This window comes from Hypanus sabinus, chromosome X1 (genome assembly GCF_030144855.1).
Source record: "Hypanus sabinus isolate sHypSab1 chromosome X1, sHypSab1.hap1, whole genome shotgun sequence".
Taxonomy (NCBI): Eukaryota; Metazoa; Chordata; class Chondrichthyes; order Myliobatiformes; family Dasyatidae; genus Hypanus; species Hypanus sabinus.
In genome coordinates, this window is record NC_082738.1 from 24,827,836 (window position 1) to 24,846,813 (window position 18,978).

General features: G+C 46.0%; 1 protein-coding gene across 2 annotated transcripts in view; it reads right to left on the reverse strand.

The window, feature by feature from the left end:
• Positions 1-2,355: 2,355 nt before the first annotated feature.
• The window catches only part of stac3 (SH3 and cysteine rich domain 3), a 62,688-nt gene continuing 46,065 nt past the window's right edge, over positions 2,356-18,978 (reverse strand). For both annotated transcript variants that reach the window (XM_059955612.1, XM_059955611.1), the window contains 6 exons: positions 16,374-16,437; positions 15,055-15,104; positions 14,186-14,289; positions 13,229-13,280; positions 9,016-9,153; positions 2,356-3,792 (listed from right to left, as the gene is read on the reverse strand). In XM_059955612.1, coding sequence (XP_059811595.1) covers positions 3,694-3,792; positions 9,016-9,153; positions 13,229-13,280; positions 14,186-14,289; positions 15,055-15,104; positions 16,374-16,437 — 507 coding nt within the window. In that variant the 3' untranslated portion in view covers positions 2,356-3,693. The remainder of the gene's footprint in view (positions 3,793-9,015; positions 9,154-13,228; positions 13,281-14,185; positions 14,290-15,054; positions 15,105-16,373; positions 16,438-18,978) is intronic.

An 18,978-nucleotide genomic window follows, 5' to 3' on the forward strand; every position in this document is an offset into this window, starting at 1 on the left:
AGGCCTCGCCTCTGCATCATTTCACTTGGGTTTCTGTCAGTCCCCTACCAAACTAACGACAGGAGATCAGGGGAAAATGGACCTAAGCATAGAACATTACAGCACAGTACAAACCCTTCAGCCCACAATGTTGTGTCGAGCTTTTACCCAAGATCAGCCTAACCATTACCTCAATTTTCTAACATCCATGTGCCAATCTAAGAGTTTCTTAAGTGATCCTAATGTATCTGCCTCAACCACTACTACCAGTTGTGCATTCAAGGCTCTGTGTAAAATACCTACCTCTGTTATTCCCTCTCCCTGTACTTCCCTCCGCTCACCTTAAAATTATGTCCACTTGTGTTAGCCTTTGCCACCTGGGGAAAAAAGGCACTGGCTCTCCACTGTCTCTTATCAGCTTGTACACCTCTATCAAGTCTCCACTCATCCTCTTTTACCCTACAATCAACCTGATCCTACAATCAACTAAATGGAGAAGGATCTTTCCTCACACCGTTGTAAGTTCCCTCACTTCAGTTGTTTTGTCAGTGCTTCTGGTTGTGGGCATCTCCTCGTTCAAAGTAGGCAGGGGTCTCGCTGCCCCTAGAGTGCTGGGTTAGGGTGGTATCACTATGAATTTAGGGGAGAGCATTGGAGCTGGTAAGTGCCCTTAGGGACACTGATTTTCTGAAGCTCGAGATGTAACAAAGTGCAAGCATTGAGTTGTCGATTATAGAGTCATTTCGCATGGAAATGGGCCTTTCAGCCCAGTTCATCCATGCCAGCCAAGGAGCTCATCTATGCCAGTCCCATTTGCCTGCATTTGACCCATATCCTTCTAAACCCTTATAAATACAGCCCAGTATGTAACATGCGAGCACTTCAAGATGTGAGTCACTATTGGTTCAGAAGTATAACAGGGAGAAATGGACGGTGTTACATGTTGGGAAGAAACGTGTGTAACCCAAGTAGCCAGAATGAATGATGGATCTGACACAGAAAGAGACACAGCATGGGACCATGGAGTCATCACTTTGAATATTGAACAACACACACAAAATGCTGGAGGAATTCAGCAGGTCAGGCAACCATCTGATAGGGATAGGGAAATGAGACCTGCCCAAAATGATAACTGTTCATTTCCCTCCATAGATGCTGCCCAACTTGCTGAGTTCCTCCAGCTCCTTTATGTCTTGCTCAAGATTTCTAGCGCCTGCAGAATCTTGAATATTGAACCACTCAATCAGCAGGAATCCTTCCTTTCGAGGTGTAGTTTCAGTTCTGTTGTTTATCGCTTCATGCCTCACCTTAGTGGTCAACCGTTCACGTGCGAACATCCCTGAACAAGAAGGCACAGCAGCCCCTTCACTTCCTAAGAAGATCCATGATGGCAACTAGCTTCCCCACCATCGAAGAAATCTTGAAAAGGTGGATGCCTCAAGAAGGCATCATCCAGGACATGCCGTCTACTCATTGGTACCATCAGGGAGGAGGTACAGGAACCTGAAGACACACACTCAACATTTTAGGTACTGCATCTTCCCCTTCACCATCAGATTTCTGAATGGACAATGAACCCATGAACACTACCTCACTATTTTGCTCTCTTTTTCCAATACTTATTTAATTTTAATAAACCCAACTCTGATTTACTTTGAATATTGAACCACTCAATCAAAGACTACTTAAGAAGGTCACTTGGCTCATTGAACTCATGCCAACACCTTGAAAGAGTTAACCAGTTACTGCCAGCACTCTTGGTCTTTTCCTGTAAATCTCCATACGCTGAACACAGTTACAGAACTGTCTGCAATTTGGTTTGCACATTCCCATTAGGTGAGATGTAGGGAGAAGCAACAAGACTAGCCTGAACTGTAAAGGGAATGGACTATTAAATCCTCTTTGGGAAGAAGATGGACATTACTGAGGTACAAAATGGGATAGAAGTCAATATTACTTCAAGGGGTGTGGTAGTGCAGCAGTTAAATTAAACAACTAACAACAGAATCTGGGCTTGTTGATCTTGATGCATAAGTTCGAATCCTAACACAGTACCTAGGGAATTTAAATCCGAGTAATTTAATACACCTGGTATTTTTAAAATAACAGTAAAAATTTTTAAAGTAACAGTAACCATGAACCCACAAGATTGTTGTTAAAAACCCATCTGGGTCACCAATGATATTCAGCCAAGGAAACCTGACACTTTTACCCTGGCCGGCCCATAACTTGACTCCAGACCCACCACGCATGGTTACCCACCTCCTGCCTCCCCTTCAGGCCAGGGGCAGTTATGGATGTGTGAAAAATGCTGGCGTGCCAGTGACGATCACACCTTGTACGATGAGCATGAACAGAAAGAGCCAAGTCGAACCCTGAGGGATAGGGGATGTATATTTAAATTGGACGCAGCTAAAAATAAAGCTTCTATCACAGCAAGAGTGAAATGTTTCAGCTTCAAAAATTGTCGCAGCTGACAGACTTGACAAAAAAGCAGTAAAATAAGGAAACATTATTGGTGGTGGCTACAGTAATTAGTTAATGACAGCAAATGTGTTCAAAGATCTCTCACAAACACTAATGCACACACATATATATATACACAACACACACACACTAATGTGCATACACACTGTACATACCCAACACACACACTCACAAAAATCCACAGAGAGCTCTGAATAGTCACACTCCTCCCTCACTATATTCCTGATCTGTCTCTAGATCCCTATCGACTCCTTCACAGAAATAGCTCACAATAAAATATGCTTAGGCTAGTCATGCCTTCGTATCTATTTACTTCAACGTGTCATTCAATCAATGGCCTGTACTAAAAGCTCGAAAATGGGCTCATTGAGGTCCTCACAACTGACCGGTGCCACAGATAAATACCCAACCCATGTAGCAGAGCATCACTGCTGTCAAAGCAATAATTACAGCACTCTCTCCTCATTTTCTTTCAGGAAACATATTTGAAGGCAGTTGACAGTGTGAAACATTCCCACATTCTATCTGGTACCACAGCTGTCTGAGTATCAGGTTTGAGACTGGAATGTTTCCCTAGCTGAGAGTTATTAGGATTGTTTAAGTGGAAATGAAACTCTTTGGGTAGAGAAAGCCTGAACAGAATCTCCAAGAGCTTACATTGGCAGTAAAGGCTACTGACTTAGCTATGAATGAAGTCTTCTGGCCCTCGTTCTAGTCCTAACTCTGGCTTGGGCCCTGGCATTGTAGTTCTTTATTTAATCACCCGCTCTGGCCTCGTCAATAAGCAATACTTGAAAAAACCATCACTTTGTTATTCCAACCATAAATACATTCCAGAAACCCTTCAAATTACGGGCCTAGATTATGCAAATTTACAATCACCATTTGCCTCATAAATATTTTCATCAAAATTCTTGCAAAAAGAAGCATAAATTAACACTGAAGTCTCACACAAGATGGCAAATTTGTGCTACCCTAAGTACACAAATAAAATCAGCGATTCTTTTATCTTCAAAATAAAGTTTCCCTAACACACTGAGGTATGCTTAGATCTCTGTAGCAACAGTCCTCCATTTTTGTCTAGAAGATTCACTCCCACTGGCTCAGACATAACCATGAAATATGTTTCCTCCACACGGACGAGGTGGAGACAGTTTCTTCACATGCAGAGAGGTTGGGCACTTGTGTGGCCATCTCCAGGCTTCTTCTTCTGGCTTTTGCACATGCTCAGATTTCCTCCAGGAAGTCAACGGGGAACATTCCCACCTTCCGGCCTGTGAACACTTTGATGTAGCCGTTGACCTCCTCTCCCTTCTGCACGACAATCTGTCAGGGGTTGAATGATAGACGCATTAGACAGTCCCAATTACCTGCGGCTTCAATCTTACTCTCAAACCAGTGCAGTGAATGGGAACAGTCCCAATCCCAGCCCCTCCCTCCTCATGCAAGGCGCCCTCAATCTCCTACGGCATGAGCTCAGCACTTGGACATTTGCTGCCCCAGCTTCCTGTTCAAATATAAGATGAGGAAACAGATATGTGCTTTGCACCATTTTGTGAAGCTCGATTATGCATAAAGCATCTTTGGAAATAGGGACAGCCGTTATGTGCATTAAGTCCATCCCTTTCCATACATGATAACCCTCTCCTGCACTATCTCCCTCAATCACTCTCCTTCCAGAAGTGAACTGATGCCCCTTGAATCCATTGCAAAGGCCTTTGCTGCTTAAACCACCCAATGGATGAGGCAACATCAATGGAAGGAAGTGGACAGTTGACTATTCAGGCTGAAACTCCTCATGAGGATTGGATGAAAAGTCTTGGCCTGAAATGTCGACTGTCCATTTCCCTCCATAGATGCTCCATGACCTGTTGAATTCCTCTAGCATTTTGTGGGTGTTGCTCCAGATTTCCAGCATCTGCAGAACCTCGTGCCCATTTCATTTCCCTGCACCCTCCTGACTCCCATATTCCCAACCCATGTACCCCATTGTTTGAACCTCCCACGCGTAGGTTGCCTGTTTGTTCATCCTAAACCCCTCAGGTCTTAGAACGTAGAATTCTGATCAGAGAGCAAGAGTGCACACTCTACGAGGCTGGTGAGGCAGGCCAATCAATGGCACTTGTTTCCATACCCACACTCGAAACCAGTGCAGTCTATACATTCAACAGTACTCCATAACCAAGTTGCTTCAACTAGCTCCCCTTAAAGGGGTCAAATTGAACACTGGAGAGAGGGTGAAGGAGATTAACTGGCTTCAGGAAATGGAAAACTTTAGTTACATGGAGACTGGTAGATTGGTAAATTGGTTTATTATTGTCACATGTACTGAGATACAGTGACAACCTGCTCAGCAGTTCATGTCATCCTCTCAGTACATTGAGGTAGCACACAGGAAAAACAGTAACAGAATGCAGAATAAAGTGTAACAGTTAAGGAGGAAGTGTAGCACAGGTAGGCAATAAGGTGCAAGGCCATAACAAAGTAGGTTGGGAGATCAAGAGTCCATCTTATTATAAAGGGAACCACTCAATAGTCATATAACGGCAGGACAGAAGCTGTCCTTGAGCCTGGTGGTACGTGCTTTCAGGCTTTTGTACATTCTGCCTGATGGGAGGGGGGAATCAGAGTATGTCTGGGGTGGAAGGGGTCTTTGTGTTAGCCGCTTTCCCAAAGCAGGTCTTGGATAGAGCAGTGGTCATACCAATCTGTGATGCATCCAGATATGACATTTTCTATGGTGCATCTATAAAACCTTCTGATACATTAAAGATGTTGGGGAAATAGATAAAAGTATAAAATACTTAAATAACATAAAAGAGTCATGGGAAGCTGGGATTCTTCTTCTCCGAATAGACTAGGCTGATTGGATACCAAGAGGCCCTTTTCATCATTGCTAGTGATTTTAACCAGGCCAACTTCAAGAGAATGTTACCAAAATACTGTCAGTACATCTCCTGTTTCCACCAGGAGCCCAAACACACTTGTCCATTGTTATACAACTATCAAAGACACCTACTGAGCCATCCCTTGTCCACACTTTGGTAATCAGACCACCAGGATGTGCTCCATCTCCCTGCATAAAAACTGAAGCTGAAATGGGAGGATCCAGTCCTGAAATCCATACGACGCTGGTCTGAGGAAACCGGTTCAGCTTCTACGAGACCGCCTCGAGTCAGTAGACTGGTCAAAGACTCAGCAGCCAGCCTAGACGAGAATGTCATCACCATCGCAGACTTCATCAGCAAGAGTGTCGAGGACTGTCCGGGTGGCTCTGAACCAGAAACCATGGATGAACCAGGATGGTTGTGCTCTTCTGAACCCTAGGTCAGCAGGTGAGAAATCGAGATATGACCTCTGTAAAGCTGTCAGAGATGCTAAGAGAGAGCACCCGTGCAAAATCAAGTCTCAGTCCAGCCGTCAGCCGAGGCGGGGCTTACAGTCGAGGTAACAGGTTACCAAATGAAGTCGGGCAGCATCACCCCACCCCTTCCTGAGGAGCTTCACACAAAGGGGACGGACACGTCACCACCGACCCTGACGATTTCCAGTATACCTGAATCCATAGTCACCATCATGGATACAAGTTCGCTGTTGCAGAGGGTGAACCTGCAGAAAGCACTGGGCCTGCAAGATGTCCCTGGCCGTGTCCTTAGATCCTGTGTGGATCAGCCGGCAGACACCGTTAACCTCTCCATTTCAGGCTGAGCTTCCCTCCTGCTTTAAGAAGACCTCTGTCAACCCAGTACCCAGGGAAATCACGTCCGGAGGCTCTGACATCCACCATCATGCTTTGAGAAGCTGGTCATGGTACACACCAACGCCAGCTTTCCTGACAATCTTGACCCACTGCAATTTGCTTACCACTGAAACAGGTCTACGGCGGACACCATCTCCTAGCCCTACACTCATCGCTGGGGCATCTGGACAGCCTAACACTATTATTCTAAGCAAACTCATCACCAAACTCCGGACCCTGGGAGATAATGCAACAGGTTCCTTGACTTTCTGACCAACAGATCACAATCAGTAAGGATATCTCCACCCCGATTATTCTAAACACCGGTGCTCCACATGGTTGCATCCTCAGCACCCACTCGACTCCCTGTACACTCATGACTGCATAGACTGGACTAACTCAGAATCAGAATCAGAATCAGGTTTAATATCACCGGCATATGTCATGATATCTGCTGTTTTGCTGCAGCAGTACATTGTAGTGCATAAGAAAAGAACTACAAATTACAATAAGAAATATATATTGAAAAATTAAATTAAATAAATAGTGTAAAGAGAGCAAAAATAAAAGTAGTGAGGTAGCTTACAAGCTTGCCAATGATACCACCATAACAGGCTGCATCTCAGATACTGGTGGGTCAGAGTACGGGAAGGAGATACAGACCTTAGTAACATGATGTCATGACAACTTTTCCCTCAATGTCAACAACACAAAGGAGTTGGTCATTGACTTCAGAAAGGGGGGTGGTGTATGTGCTCCTGTCAACATAAGCAGTGTTGAGGTTGAGAGTTTCAAGTTCTATAGGTGTGAGCATCACCAATAGCCGGTCCTGGTCCGACCACAGTGAAGTCACAGTCAAGAAAGCTTACCAATGTCTCTTCATGCTGAGGAGGCTAAAGACAATTGGTATGTCCCTGTTAACCCTTATAAATTTTTATCGATACACCATAGAAAGCATTGTCTGAATGCATAACGGCTTGGGATCGCAACTGCACATGACCGCAAGAAACCGCAGAAAGTTGTGGACACAGCTCAGCACATCAGAGGGCTCTATAGACTCTGGTTTATACTTCTTGCTGCCTCAGTAAAGCAGCCAACACATTCAGACCCCTACCCACCTTGCACATTCTCCCTTCTTCCCCCTCCCATTGGGCAGAAGATACAAAAGCCCGTATCTCCAGGCTCAAGGACAGCTTCTATCCCACTGTTATCAGTCTCAGATCTCCTGTATGATAAGATAGACCCTTGGTCTCACAATCTACCTCAGTATGATCTTGCACTTTATCATTTACCTGCATTGCACTCTTCTGGTAGTTTTTACACTTTATTTTGCATTGTTATTGTTTTACCTTGTTCTAGCTCAAATCACAGTGTAATAATTTGATCTGTATGGACAGTATGTGAGTCAAGCTTTTCACTGTATCTTGGTACAGGTGACAATAATAATCCAATACCAAAATTCAATGGAAGCATGCCATATCATAAAAGCTTTTAAAAAATCAATTTGCAGGCCAAACCAGAATGGTAGATTTGCTCATGTTAGCGAATTGAACAGTTTTTCAATGTTATAGCTTCACCAGTTATCTTTACTGATACAAGCTTTAATTCCAGATTACTTAATGTGTAGGGAAAGGTTGTGGAGCTGAAACATCTCCTTCTCCATACATGCTGCCTGACCTGCTGACAATTTCCTACTCCTATTTCTAACTTACAGCAACCTCTGCATCTTGAATTTATATTTTTTCACCATAATTTAAATTAATTAAATATTAGAAAAATGCAGGTGTTGCAAATCTGAAATAAAAACAGGATGCTGGAAACACTCAGCAGGTCACGCTGTACCTGTGGAGAGAGGAACGGAGTTAGTATTTCAGCCCTGTGACTCCTCGTCAAAGCTAGGAGAGTTGCAAGGTAATTTTCAGTGGGAAGGACACAGGGAAGGTATGAGTTAGGATGAGTTGATATGACTCAGTGGGGACAGTTACCAGCACAAGCGGTTTCTTGGTCTGTGTAAGGTATTGTTAATGGTGAATGGGAATTAATTTTAGGTAACAGAACAGGCCAGGGAGTGATGTGTAGAATAAAGGAAATATTTCTGATAGGATGCGACTGGATGGCATAAAGTGGTACTTAATGGGCATTTAGAATCAGTCTATGTGCCACAACTTCATCATTAGCAAGCACATTGCACATAATTTGTTAAGTGACAGCCGCATCAAGTGATTTATTTTCTATCTTGCCCAGGTCTGATGATGGATCTTCAACCTGAAACTGTTTCTCCCTTCACAGATGCTGCCTCGCCACCATTGAAGACATCTTCAAAAGGCCTCAGGATGGCAGCATTCATCATTAAGGGCCCTCATCATCTGGGACCTGCCCTCTTCTCATTACCACCATCAGGGAAGTACCATCAAGAACCTTAAGACCCACTCTCAACATTTTATGAACAGCTTCTGCCTCTCTGCCATCAGATTTCTGAACTTGCTATAAACCCATGTACACCACTTCACTATTCCTTTTTTCAACTATTTACTTTTTATTGCAATTTAGAGTAATTTGTTACGTTTGCACTGTACTGCAGTCACAAAACAAATTTCATGACTTACTATATGTCAATGACAACAAATCTTATTTTGATTCTACTGGTTATGCTAAGCAAGGACATTGTTAACTTGTGAAAATTAACATGTTTCAGAGTTAACTGTTAACTCTGCTCAGTGCAGAGCATGTTTGAAAAGAGTCCAATTGTACCAGGCGCAGGAACAGGAGATGAAGGGCATTGGAACTGACACTCGCCCCATTTAACGCACCTGATCCTTCTTCAGGGTAATCTGGCCCATCTCCTTGTTGCCAACAAATGACCTGATGACCTTATGAACACGCTCTCCCGCGCGCACTCTTATGATGTAATTTGCCGGAAAGTAGCCTGACTTCTCTCCAATTTTACCCTGAAATGGAATATTGTCCAGGTTAGAAATAAGAGAGCAGGTGTCAACCAATTAATCCACACTACATTCTCAGCAAGACCAGTATATCCTCACTAAAGGATGGTGCCCTGAACTACTTACAGTGCTGTAAGTATTGTCTAGCAAAGGCTTGCATTGGACCAGTATGACTCTGTAAGCCAGTCTCCTGGATGTAGTGGACAACATTTTATTACCATACCTGACCTAATGTACCTGAACAAGGGTCCCATGTTTCTGTATGTACAGAGGTGAAATGAAACAGGCAATAAGAAGGACAGAGAAAGCATATGAGACCAAGTAATTTCTGAACATAACGGCAAAGGAAAGACTGGGCAGGTTAGGGACCACAAAGGTTTACTTGTGGGAGCAAGAGGACAAAGCTGAGGTTTTCTCTTTGCAGAAGGGACCCTCTACATAACTCCATTGTCCACTCGTCCCTCCACACTGATCTCCCTCCTGTCACTTATCCTTGCAAGCAGGACAAGTGCTACACCTCCTCCTTCATGACCATTCAGAGCCCCAAACTGTCCTTCCAGGTGAGACGACACTTCACTTGCAAGTCTGTTGGGGTCATCTGCTGCATCTCGTGATCCCAGTGCGGCCTCCTCCACATTGGTGAGACCTGACTTAGATTAGTGAACCACTTTGTCGAGCACCTTCACTCTATCTACCACAAAAGGTGGGATTTCCAGTGGCCATGCATTTTAATTCTACTTCCCATTCCCATTCTGACATGTCAGATCATGGCCTCCCCTACTGCCACAATGAGACCACTCTCAGGTTGGAGAAGTAAATCCTCATACTCCACCTTAGCCTCCAACCTGATGACATGAACACCAATTTCCTGAACTTCCAGTAATTTCTCCCCCCCTCCATTTCTTTCCTTTACCATTCCCTATTCTGGCTTTCCTCTTTCCCTTCTCCTCTCCTCGCCTACCTATCACCTCCATCTGGTGCCCCTCGCCTTCCATTTCTCCCATGGTCCATTCTCCTCTCCTATCAGATTTCCTCTTCAACCCTTTACCTTTCGCACCCATCACCTCCCAGCTTAGAAAAGATAAGGAGGTAAAAGTGGGGGAAGGGACAGGGAGTTGCACTATTAATCAGAGACAATATCAGAGGGGATAGAATGATGGGCTCATCAACTGAGTGTGGACAGGTCGAACTCGAAGGTAAGAAGGGTGCACTCACTCTAATTGGCCAGCAAGACATTGAGGAACAGATATACAGGAAGATTGGGGAAAGGTGTGAGACCAATAGAATTGTTGTAGTGGGTGACTTCAACTTCCCTAACAAAGACAGGGGTATCCTAAGAGCAAACATGAGGGAATCTGCAGATGCTGGAAATTCAAACAACAACACACACAAAATGCTGGTGGAAAGCAGCAGGCCAGGCAGCATCTATAGGGAGAAGCGCTGCCGACGTTTCGGGACGAGACCCTTCGCCAGGACTAACCGAAAGGAAAGATAGTAAGAGATTTGAAAGTAGTGGGGGGAGGGGGAAATGCGAAATGATAGGAGAAGACCGGAGGGGGTGGGATGAAGCTAAGAGCTGGAAAGGTGATTGGCGAAAGTGATACAGAGCTGGAGAAGGGAAAGGATCATGGGACGGGAGGCCTCAGGAGAAAGAAAGGAGAGGGGGAGAACACCAGAGGGAGATGGAGAACAGGCAAACAACTAAATATGTCAGGGATGGGGTAAGAAGGGGAGGAGGGGCATTAGCGGAAGTTAGAGAAGTCAGTGTTCATGCCATCAGGTTGGAGGCTACCCAGCTGGTATATAAGGTGTTGTTCCTCCAACCTGAGTTTGGATTCATTTTGACAATAGAGGAGGCCATGGATAGACATATTGGAATGGGAATGGGACGTGGAATTAAAATGTGTGGCCACTGGGAGATCCTGCTTTCTCTGGCGGACCGAGCGTAGGTGTTCAGCGAAACGGTCTCCCAGTCTGTGTCGGGTCTCACCAATATATAAAAGGCCACACCGGACGCAGCATACCACACCAGCCGACTCACAGGTGAAGTGTCGCCTCACCTGGAAGGACTGTCTGGGGCCCTGAATGGTGGTGAGGGAGGAAGTGTAAGGGCAGGTGTAGCACTTGTTCCGTTTACAAGGATAAGTGCCAGGAGGGAGATCGGTGGGAAGGGATGGGGGGGACGAGTGGACAAGACCCATATATCCTCATACTCCCCCCCCCACCTTTCTGCTTTTCGCAGGGATCGCTCCCTACGCAACTCCCTTGTCCACTCATTCAGAACAGGTGGGGTTCTGAATGAGTACGTTGTATCAGTACTTACCAAGGAGGAGAGTGAGATCAGTGTGGAGCATCCTAAGTTGCTGGGGTATTTCAAGATGAAGAAGGAGGTAGTGTTGGGTCTCTTATTTTAAGGTGGGTAAGTCTCCAGACCCTGATGGACTATAACCCAGGTTATTGAAAGAGGCAAGGGAAGAGATTTCTGGGGCATTGACCAATACTCTCATGTCCTCTCGAGCCACAGGTGAAGACCCGGAAGGATAGTACATAGCTAATGTTGTTCCATTATTCAAGAAAAGAAATAGAGATAATCCTGGAAACTATAGACTGGTAAGTGTCACGTCAGTAGTAGGGAAGTAACTGGAGAGGATTCCTATGGATAGAATTGATTAGGGACAGTCAGTATATGGGCAAGTCATTAACTTGATTTGAGTTTTCAAGCATGTGTCAGAGCTGATTTACGAAGGTAGACCTGTGGATGCTGTCCACATGGGTTTTGTAAATTCCCTCATGAAGAGCTCATCCAGAAGGTTCTACAGCGAACTGGCTTTCCCCTAGAAGTGGTAGTGGTCCATGGGATTTATTCTGACCAGAGGTCTGGGATTAGTGGTGTTCTGCAGAACTCTGTACAGGGACCTCTGATGTCTGTGATACATATAAATCCCTGGATGAAAATGTGGTTAGTAGAATTATGGACAATTGGTGTTATTGTGAATAGCACAGAAGACTGGCAAAGGACACAGTGGGAGATAGATCAGTTGCAGACACGGATAGAGAAATGGCAGATGGAGTTTAACTCAGCCAAGTGTCGCTCTTTGGGAGATCAAATATAGACCATTAACAGTGTTGATGGACAGAGAGGGTTTGAGATCCAAGTGTATAGCTCCATAGCTCCCTGAAAGCAGCTGCACAGTTTGATAATGTTGTATAGAAGGAGCTGAGCGTGCTTGCATTTATTAGTGGAGGGACTGAGTTCAAGAGTCGGGAAATTCTGTTGTAGCTTTATAAGACTCTAGTTAGGCCATTTCTGGAGTATTGCATTCAATTTGGTCACTCCATTATAGGATGGGTGTTGAGCATCTTCTGCATTCTCCCTACCTGGATTAGAGGTCATGTGCTCTAATGAGAGGTTGGGCAAACTTGGGTTGTTTTCTCAGGAGCAGTGCAGAATGAGGGAGAGATCTGATGGAGGTTTATAAGATTACAAAATTCAGAGGTAGACAGTCAGTATCTTTTTCTCACAGCTGAAATGTCTAACACCAAAAGGCATGCATTTAAGGTTGGAAGGGGCAAGTTCAAAGGAGATGTTCAGGGCAAGCTTTTTTTATACAGAGTAGCGGGTGCCTCAAATCTGCTACCTAGGGTTGTGGTGGAAGCATTCAAGAGGCTCTTAAACAGGAACATGAATGTCCAGAGAATGGAGGGATATGGACATTGTTTAGGCAGAAGTGATTAGTGGAGTTGGGCATCTGATTACTAATTTAATTAGTCTGACACAGGCTGAAGGGCCTGTTCCTATGCTGTACTGTTTCACATCCTAAGCTCTTGGAAATATATGGTTAGTAAGTGACAGATTTGTTGAAGAAAATTATATTTAACAAATGATGGCTACCTTTGAATAGAGAGTTTGTGATGGTGCTGTATAATGCGTTCAATTAACATTTCACAGAAAATTGTTAGCAGAAGTATAGCCCATAGAATTGAAGGGAGAGTCCCAGGGTGGATAGTTTGAAGTAAATGGCATCGGAAATTTGCACAAAGACCTCAATACATTCATTGACAACCCCAATACATCACTCACCTTCCACCATTCCTCATTAGAGTCATCAAAGACGGTCACTCTGTCACCTGCACTGTAACAAAAAAGCAGAAGGTTGTGTCACTGAACCAGGGCTGACACTGATCTTTCTCTAACATGTGCCTTTAATTTGATTACAATTAAACCAAGCACTTTACTTCATGACCTCCCATCTTCTTGAAATACCAAACCTGGTGACCATTACATTCTGAGACACTGAGCAGCTGGTAATTGGCTTAATCAGCCTTTGGGAAAAGCAGGACAGCAATTTAACTGCTCTTCTGAAAATGATGCATTTTCTGTTGGTCAAACAGTCCCTTATTCTCCATTGGCACAGTAGGTAGAGCCTCACAGCTTCAGGAGTACAGGTTCAAGGCTGACTTTGGGCACTCTGTGTGTATGTGTGGAGTTTGCACATTCCCCCTCTGACCCCGTGCGTTCACATCCCAACAACATGTGGAGAGCGGCAAAGAGGAGATTAATGAGAGTTGCAGGGCTACAGGGGAATAAGGAGAGGAGTTGGGACTAATGGGATTGCCCCGAGAGTTAGTGTGGACCTGATGGATTGAATGACAGAGAGAAACAGGATGAACATTTCAGGTGGAAGACCTGAAATGAAACTTCAGAAGTTTGAATGGGAAATCATGACATGTTGCACAGTGTGAGAAGCAGAATGACTCTCCCTCTGGTAAGCGCGATTGTATTGAAAGGTCATTGACCCAAAACGTTGGCTCTGCTTCTATTTCCACAGATGCTGCCCGGCCTGCTGAGCATTTCCAGCACTTACTGCTTTTATTTCAGACTTCATATTTACTTCCTTAATAAAGTCCAAATCCCTTTCCCCCACCTAATCTACTGTATGTTTTGCATGGATTAATTAAAGTCAATGCAGTGAGTCACTCGTCCATGTCCATCTCTCCACCTCCTCTCAAGTAGACCACAAGCTAAGGTGTGACTTACTGGAAATCTAGATCATCTTTCTCCTGGGCTTTGTATCTGTACAAGGCCACAAAGTAGTGAGTCTGGGTGAAGCCTCCTCGTATTCCAGGCTGTGGCTTTTTGTTCTGTTAATAGAGAAAGCAAGGGTCAAAATGTTTGCTTCAGAACATAAATAGATCAAATATCTACATGAAAATGGCCTTTACACACCATCCCCACACCATCATGACTGCGACCACACCAGAGGAAGACTCCAAACTTTTTTTCTATCCTTTGGTTACCTCCCACAAAAGTGCCCACCAGCCCTTCCTTCCCAGTGTTGTGGGATCCAACACCACCCCAACGCCTCCCATCCTCTGATCCCTCTGGCCACCCCATCTCCTTGACTCAGCAAACCCCCTCATTCCCCAATCTCTGCCACAACTTCACTCCCCACAAAGTGCTGATTTCTCACCAGCTGTAGCTGGGAGCCTGATCCGCACAGCGACCTTCACCCAGCAGCCCTCTTCGACCTCAGTGCCACACACTGCACCCCTTTCACATGGAGCAGTGGTTGAATTGTGCCAGTGGCAGGCCACACCTACAGGTTGTCCACACCGGACTCTGCAGTGTCTTCAGTAGGGGAAAACCAGAAAGAAGCTTCAGGTTGGAAATGCGATTAAGGGGTGGGCAGGAAGTTTCCATCTAAAATATGACTCCTCATCTTTCTTTTCTCCAGTCCTGATGAAGGGTCTTGGCCTGAAATGTCAATTATACTCCTAACGTGACTCATCAGCAACATTGAGAGGTGAGGTGATAATCCCCGCTCTGCAGAAAGACTTGGATAACCTCTATAATCCATGAAAATGAATTCCACTGGCCTCTCCAATGTGTCCCAGTCCCAGACTTACCTTGGCTTCCTCTGGATTACTCTTGTCCTTTTTGTCTGGTGCCTCACCACCTGCAAAAAAAAAAACAAAAAAAAGAAACAAAAACACAGTTAATTCCACGGTGTTCAGATCTCCAGCTAAAAGCCCAGCTCATTAGAAAGATCCCCAAGCCAACACAACTGTGGAACCATTCAACGACAGAAATCATTTCCAATCTGCAGCTAGCGAAAGGACGAGTTGTCCCTAAATAATTAGGATGAACTTGCCCTCCCAGCACCACTGAAAGGATAAAACGTGACCCTGGTTGGGATGTATGCCTTCTTTTCCATCAGTGGGGTTTTGGAGACATGGATGTCTGGGTAACACTGTAAGGTTGGCCTCACCCAGCCCTAGTTACTGGTTTGGTGAGACCAGCCCACAGCACCCAGTGCTAATGCGGATGCACCATCTCGCTGCTCTGCTTACTTTTGCCTCCCTTTTGAACACCATCAGCTTCAAGATGCCTTCATCTTTTCCTGTTGACTGTAATTATTTTAAGGTTAGTTAATCCCACCCCTTCCCTAAATCTAGCCATGGCCAGGAGTATCCAGTCACATTGAGCCAAGAGGTGCGAACACTACTGGCAGGTCCCCTCCTTCTCTTTGCCCAGATCACACAAACATTTTGGAGTTGGGATAGTTTTAGTTGGGAGAGAAGTGAAGGACTGACGGAAGTGGACCCTTGTCTCTGCCAGCTGTCCCAAGACAATGTTAAGAGGGGCCAGTGAAAATGGGGGAAGGGGAGAGGGAGGGGGATAAAGGTGAAGGGGGAGGGGAAAGGGGAAGGGAATATGGGGAAGGGAAAGGAGAAGGGAAGGAGGGGGGAGGGAAAAGGGAGGAGGGGGGTGGGGTGGGGAGGGGAAAGGGAGGGAGGGGGAAGGTGAAAGAAGGGGGAAGAGGGAGGGGGAGAGGGGGTAAAGGGGAGAGGGGGAGGGGAAGGGTGAAGAGAGAAGGGGAGAGAAGGGAGAGGGGGTAAAGGGAGGAGGGAAAGGGGGAGAAGGCACAGGGAAAAGAGGGAGAGGGGAGTGGTGAATGAGTAGATATCACCTGCTGTGCACCCCACCCTGCCCAGCTGAGTTGAATTTTGTGGCTGCTTCAGCTACAGGTTGGCAGGGGGAAGACAACACCTGTACCCTCCGACAGGAAGGCCTCAGGGAAACACAAAGCAGGCAATTGCTTGGAGACACCAGTGTAACCTTGCCCCGTTCTGGGGCAAATACCGCGGCAATGGCAGGGCACGTTTTACCGGAAACTCCTCACGCTGATCGCAACAAGTGGCGCAGCTGCTGCCCTAGCACCTACCTCCAGACCCGTGCTCTTCCCCGGGCTTGGAACTATCAAGTTCTTCATCAACCATTTGCGCAGGCTGCAAAGCACAGGAAAGAGTTACAGAGTTACCCGGGACGTCCAGTCCACGAACTTGCACACCCTGGGGCTGAAATTGCGCTCCCGCAGCCACGGCCAGAACCTTGCACCTGGGGTCTCAGCTGACAGCAAACTGTGGGGGCTCCCCCTTCCCCTGCCCCCTGAGCTCTGAGAGCTGGGGATGGCTGGGGTGAATCAGGTGTTGGGGTTCCCTGCTCAGAGTCCAGGAAGCACAGAGGAAAGACCTCCCTTCTCATCTGGCTCTCGGCTTGCAGAAAACCCAGCAACACTCCGACAATTCCCCACTCCCTCCAATGAAATATGTGTAATGAGGGGCAACTTTTTCCCCACACCGGGCAGTGGGAACATGGGCCAAGCTGCCAGAGAAGCTATAGAGGCTTTTACAGCTGAGGGAACTCAGTAGGTCAGGCAGCATCAACAGAGGGGCATAACCAGACGACGTTTCAGATCGAAACCCTTCACTGGCACTGTAAGGGAAGGGGGAAGGTTAAAATAAGCAGGTGGGGGGAGAGGAAGGAGTACAACCTGGCAGATGATAGGTAAAACCAGGTGAGGAGGAGTGGGGAGGAAGTGAGAAGCTAGGAGGTGAAGGTGGAAAATGTAAAGGTTATCTTGAGTCACCAAAAAGATCCAACTACGAGCTTTTTAACTGCAGCAGCTTTGATATGCACTATAGGAGCTGGAATTACCGCGGCTGCTGGCATCAGACTTGCCCTCCAACAGATCCTCGTTGAAGGATTTAAAGTGTACTCATTCCAATTACAGGGCCTCGAGAGAGTCCTGTATTGTTATTTTTCATCACTACCTCCCCGAGTCGGGAGTGGGCAATTTGCGCGCCTGCTGCCTTCCTTGGATGCTGTAGCCGTTTCTCAGGCTCCCTCTCCGGAATCGAAACCAAATTCCCCGTTACCCTTGGTAACCATGGCAGGCACAGATAGTGCTATTGAATGTTCACAGGGCAGATGACATCCGATCAGATGAGGCCACTACAGTAGCGCAGCGGTTAGTGTCACACTATTACAACTCAGGGTGTCAGAGTTCGGACTTCGACTCTGACACCATCCGTAAGGAGTCTGTATGTCTTCCCTGCAAACGCATGGGTTTCCTCTCACAGTCCAAAGATGTACCAGTGGGAGGTTAATTGGTGATTGTAAATTGTCCAGTGATTAGGCTGGGGTTGAATCAGGGGTTGCTCAAGGGCCAGTTCCACATTGTAAATCTAAATAAAATTAAAATGACTTAAAAAATAAAGGGCTGAAGAAAAAGGAATCTAATAGGAGAGGAGAGTGATCCATGGGAGAAAGGGAAGGAGGGAAGCCAGAGGGAGGTGACGGACAAGTGAGGAGGTGAGGGGGGGAAGCGGGGAGCCAGAATGGGGAGTTGAAAAAGAGAGAAGGGAGAAGAGGGGGTAGAAATTACCTGAAGTTAGGGAAATTAATGTTCATGCTGCTAGGGTTGAAGGCTACCCAAAACGAGTATGAGGTATTGCTTCTCGACCCTGAGAGTGGTTTCACCATGGCAGTAGAGGAGGCCATGGATCGACATGTTGGAATGGGAATGGGAAGCAGAATTAAAATGGGTGACCAGCAGGAAAACCCAACTTCTGTGGTGGACAGAGTGAAGGTGCTTGACGAAGCAGGCCCCCAATTTACATCGGTTCTCACTAACGTAGAGGAGGCCGCACTGGGAAAACTGGATACAGTAGATGACCCCAACAGATTTGCTTCACCTGGAAGGACTGTGTGGGGCCGTGAATGGGGGTGAGGGAGGGGGTGAATGGGCGGGGGTGGCACCTCTGCAACTTGCAGAGATTAGTACCAGGAGAGGTGAAGGGACAGGTGTAGCAGTACAGCATTTGAAAGACATTTGGACAGGTACATGGACAGGAAAAGTTTGGAGAGATATGGGCTAAACACAGGAAAATGGGGTTAGTTCAGGTCAGCAACTTGGTCAATATGGACGAGTTGGGCTGAAGGGCCTAGTTCCATGTTGTGGGGAGATGAGAGGAGAGCTGATAGAAGTTAATAAGATTATGAAAGGCACAGATAGAGTAGACAGCCAGTATCTTTTTTTCTGGGGTAGAAATGTCTAATATTAAGTGTATAATTTAAGGTGAGAGGGGGAACGTTCAAGGGGGATGTGCAGGGCAAGTTATTTATACACAGAGTGGTGGGTGTCTGGAATGCACTGCCAAGGGTGGTGGTGGAAGCAAATACCAGAGGCATCTGGATATACAAAGAATGGAAGGATATGGACATTGTGCAGACTGAAGGGATTAGGTATCATTAGATCGACACCGCATCACAGGCTAAAGGGCCTGTTCCTGAGCTGTACTGTTCTCTATACTGTATATGCACAAAAGTCTCTATCTTAGGCCTGTGTGTTTTTTGTGGGATGTTTTCTGGCCTTTACAGAACTCTAACCCCTCTCCTTGTCCCTTCCCAAATCATTGTAACTACTAACACCATACTAACACCAGTGAGGCCAATAAAGGTCCTTCAAGGTCCACATATCCAGTTTG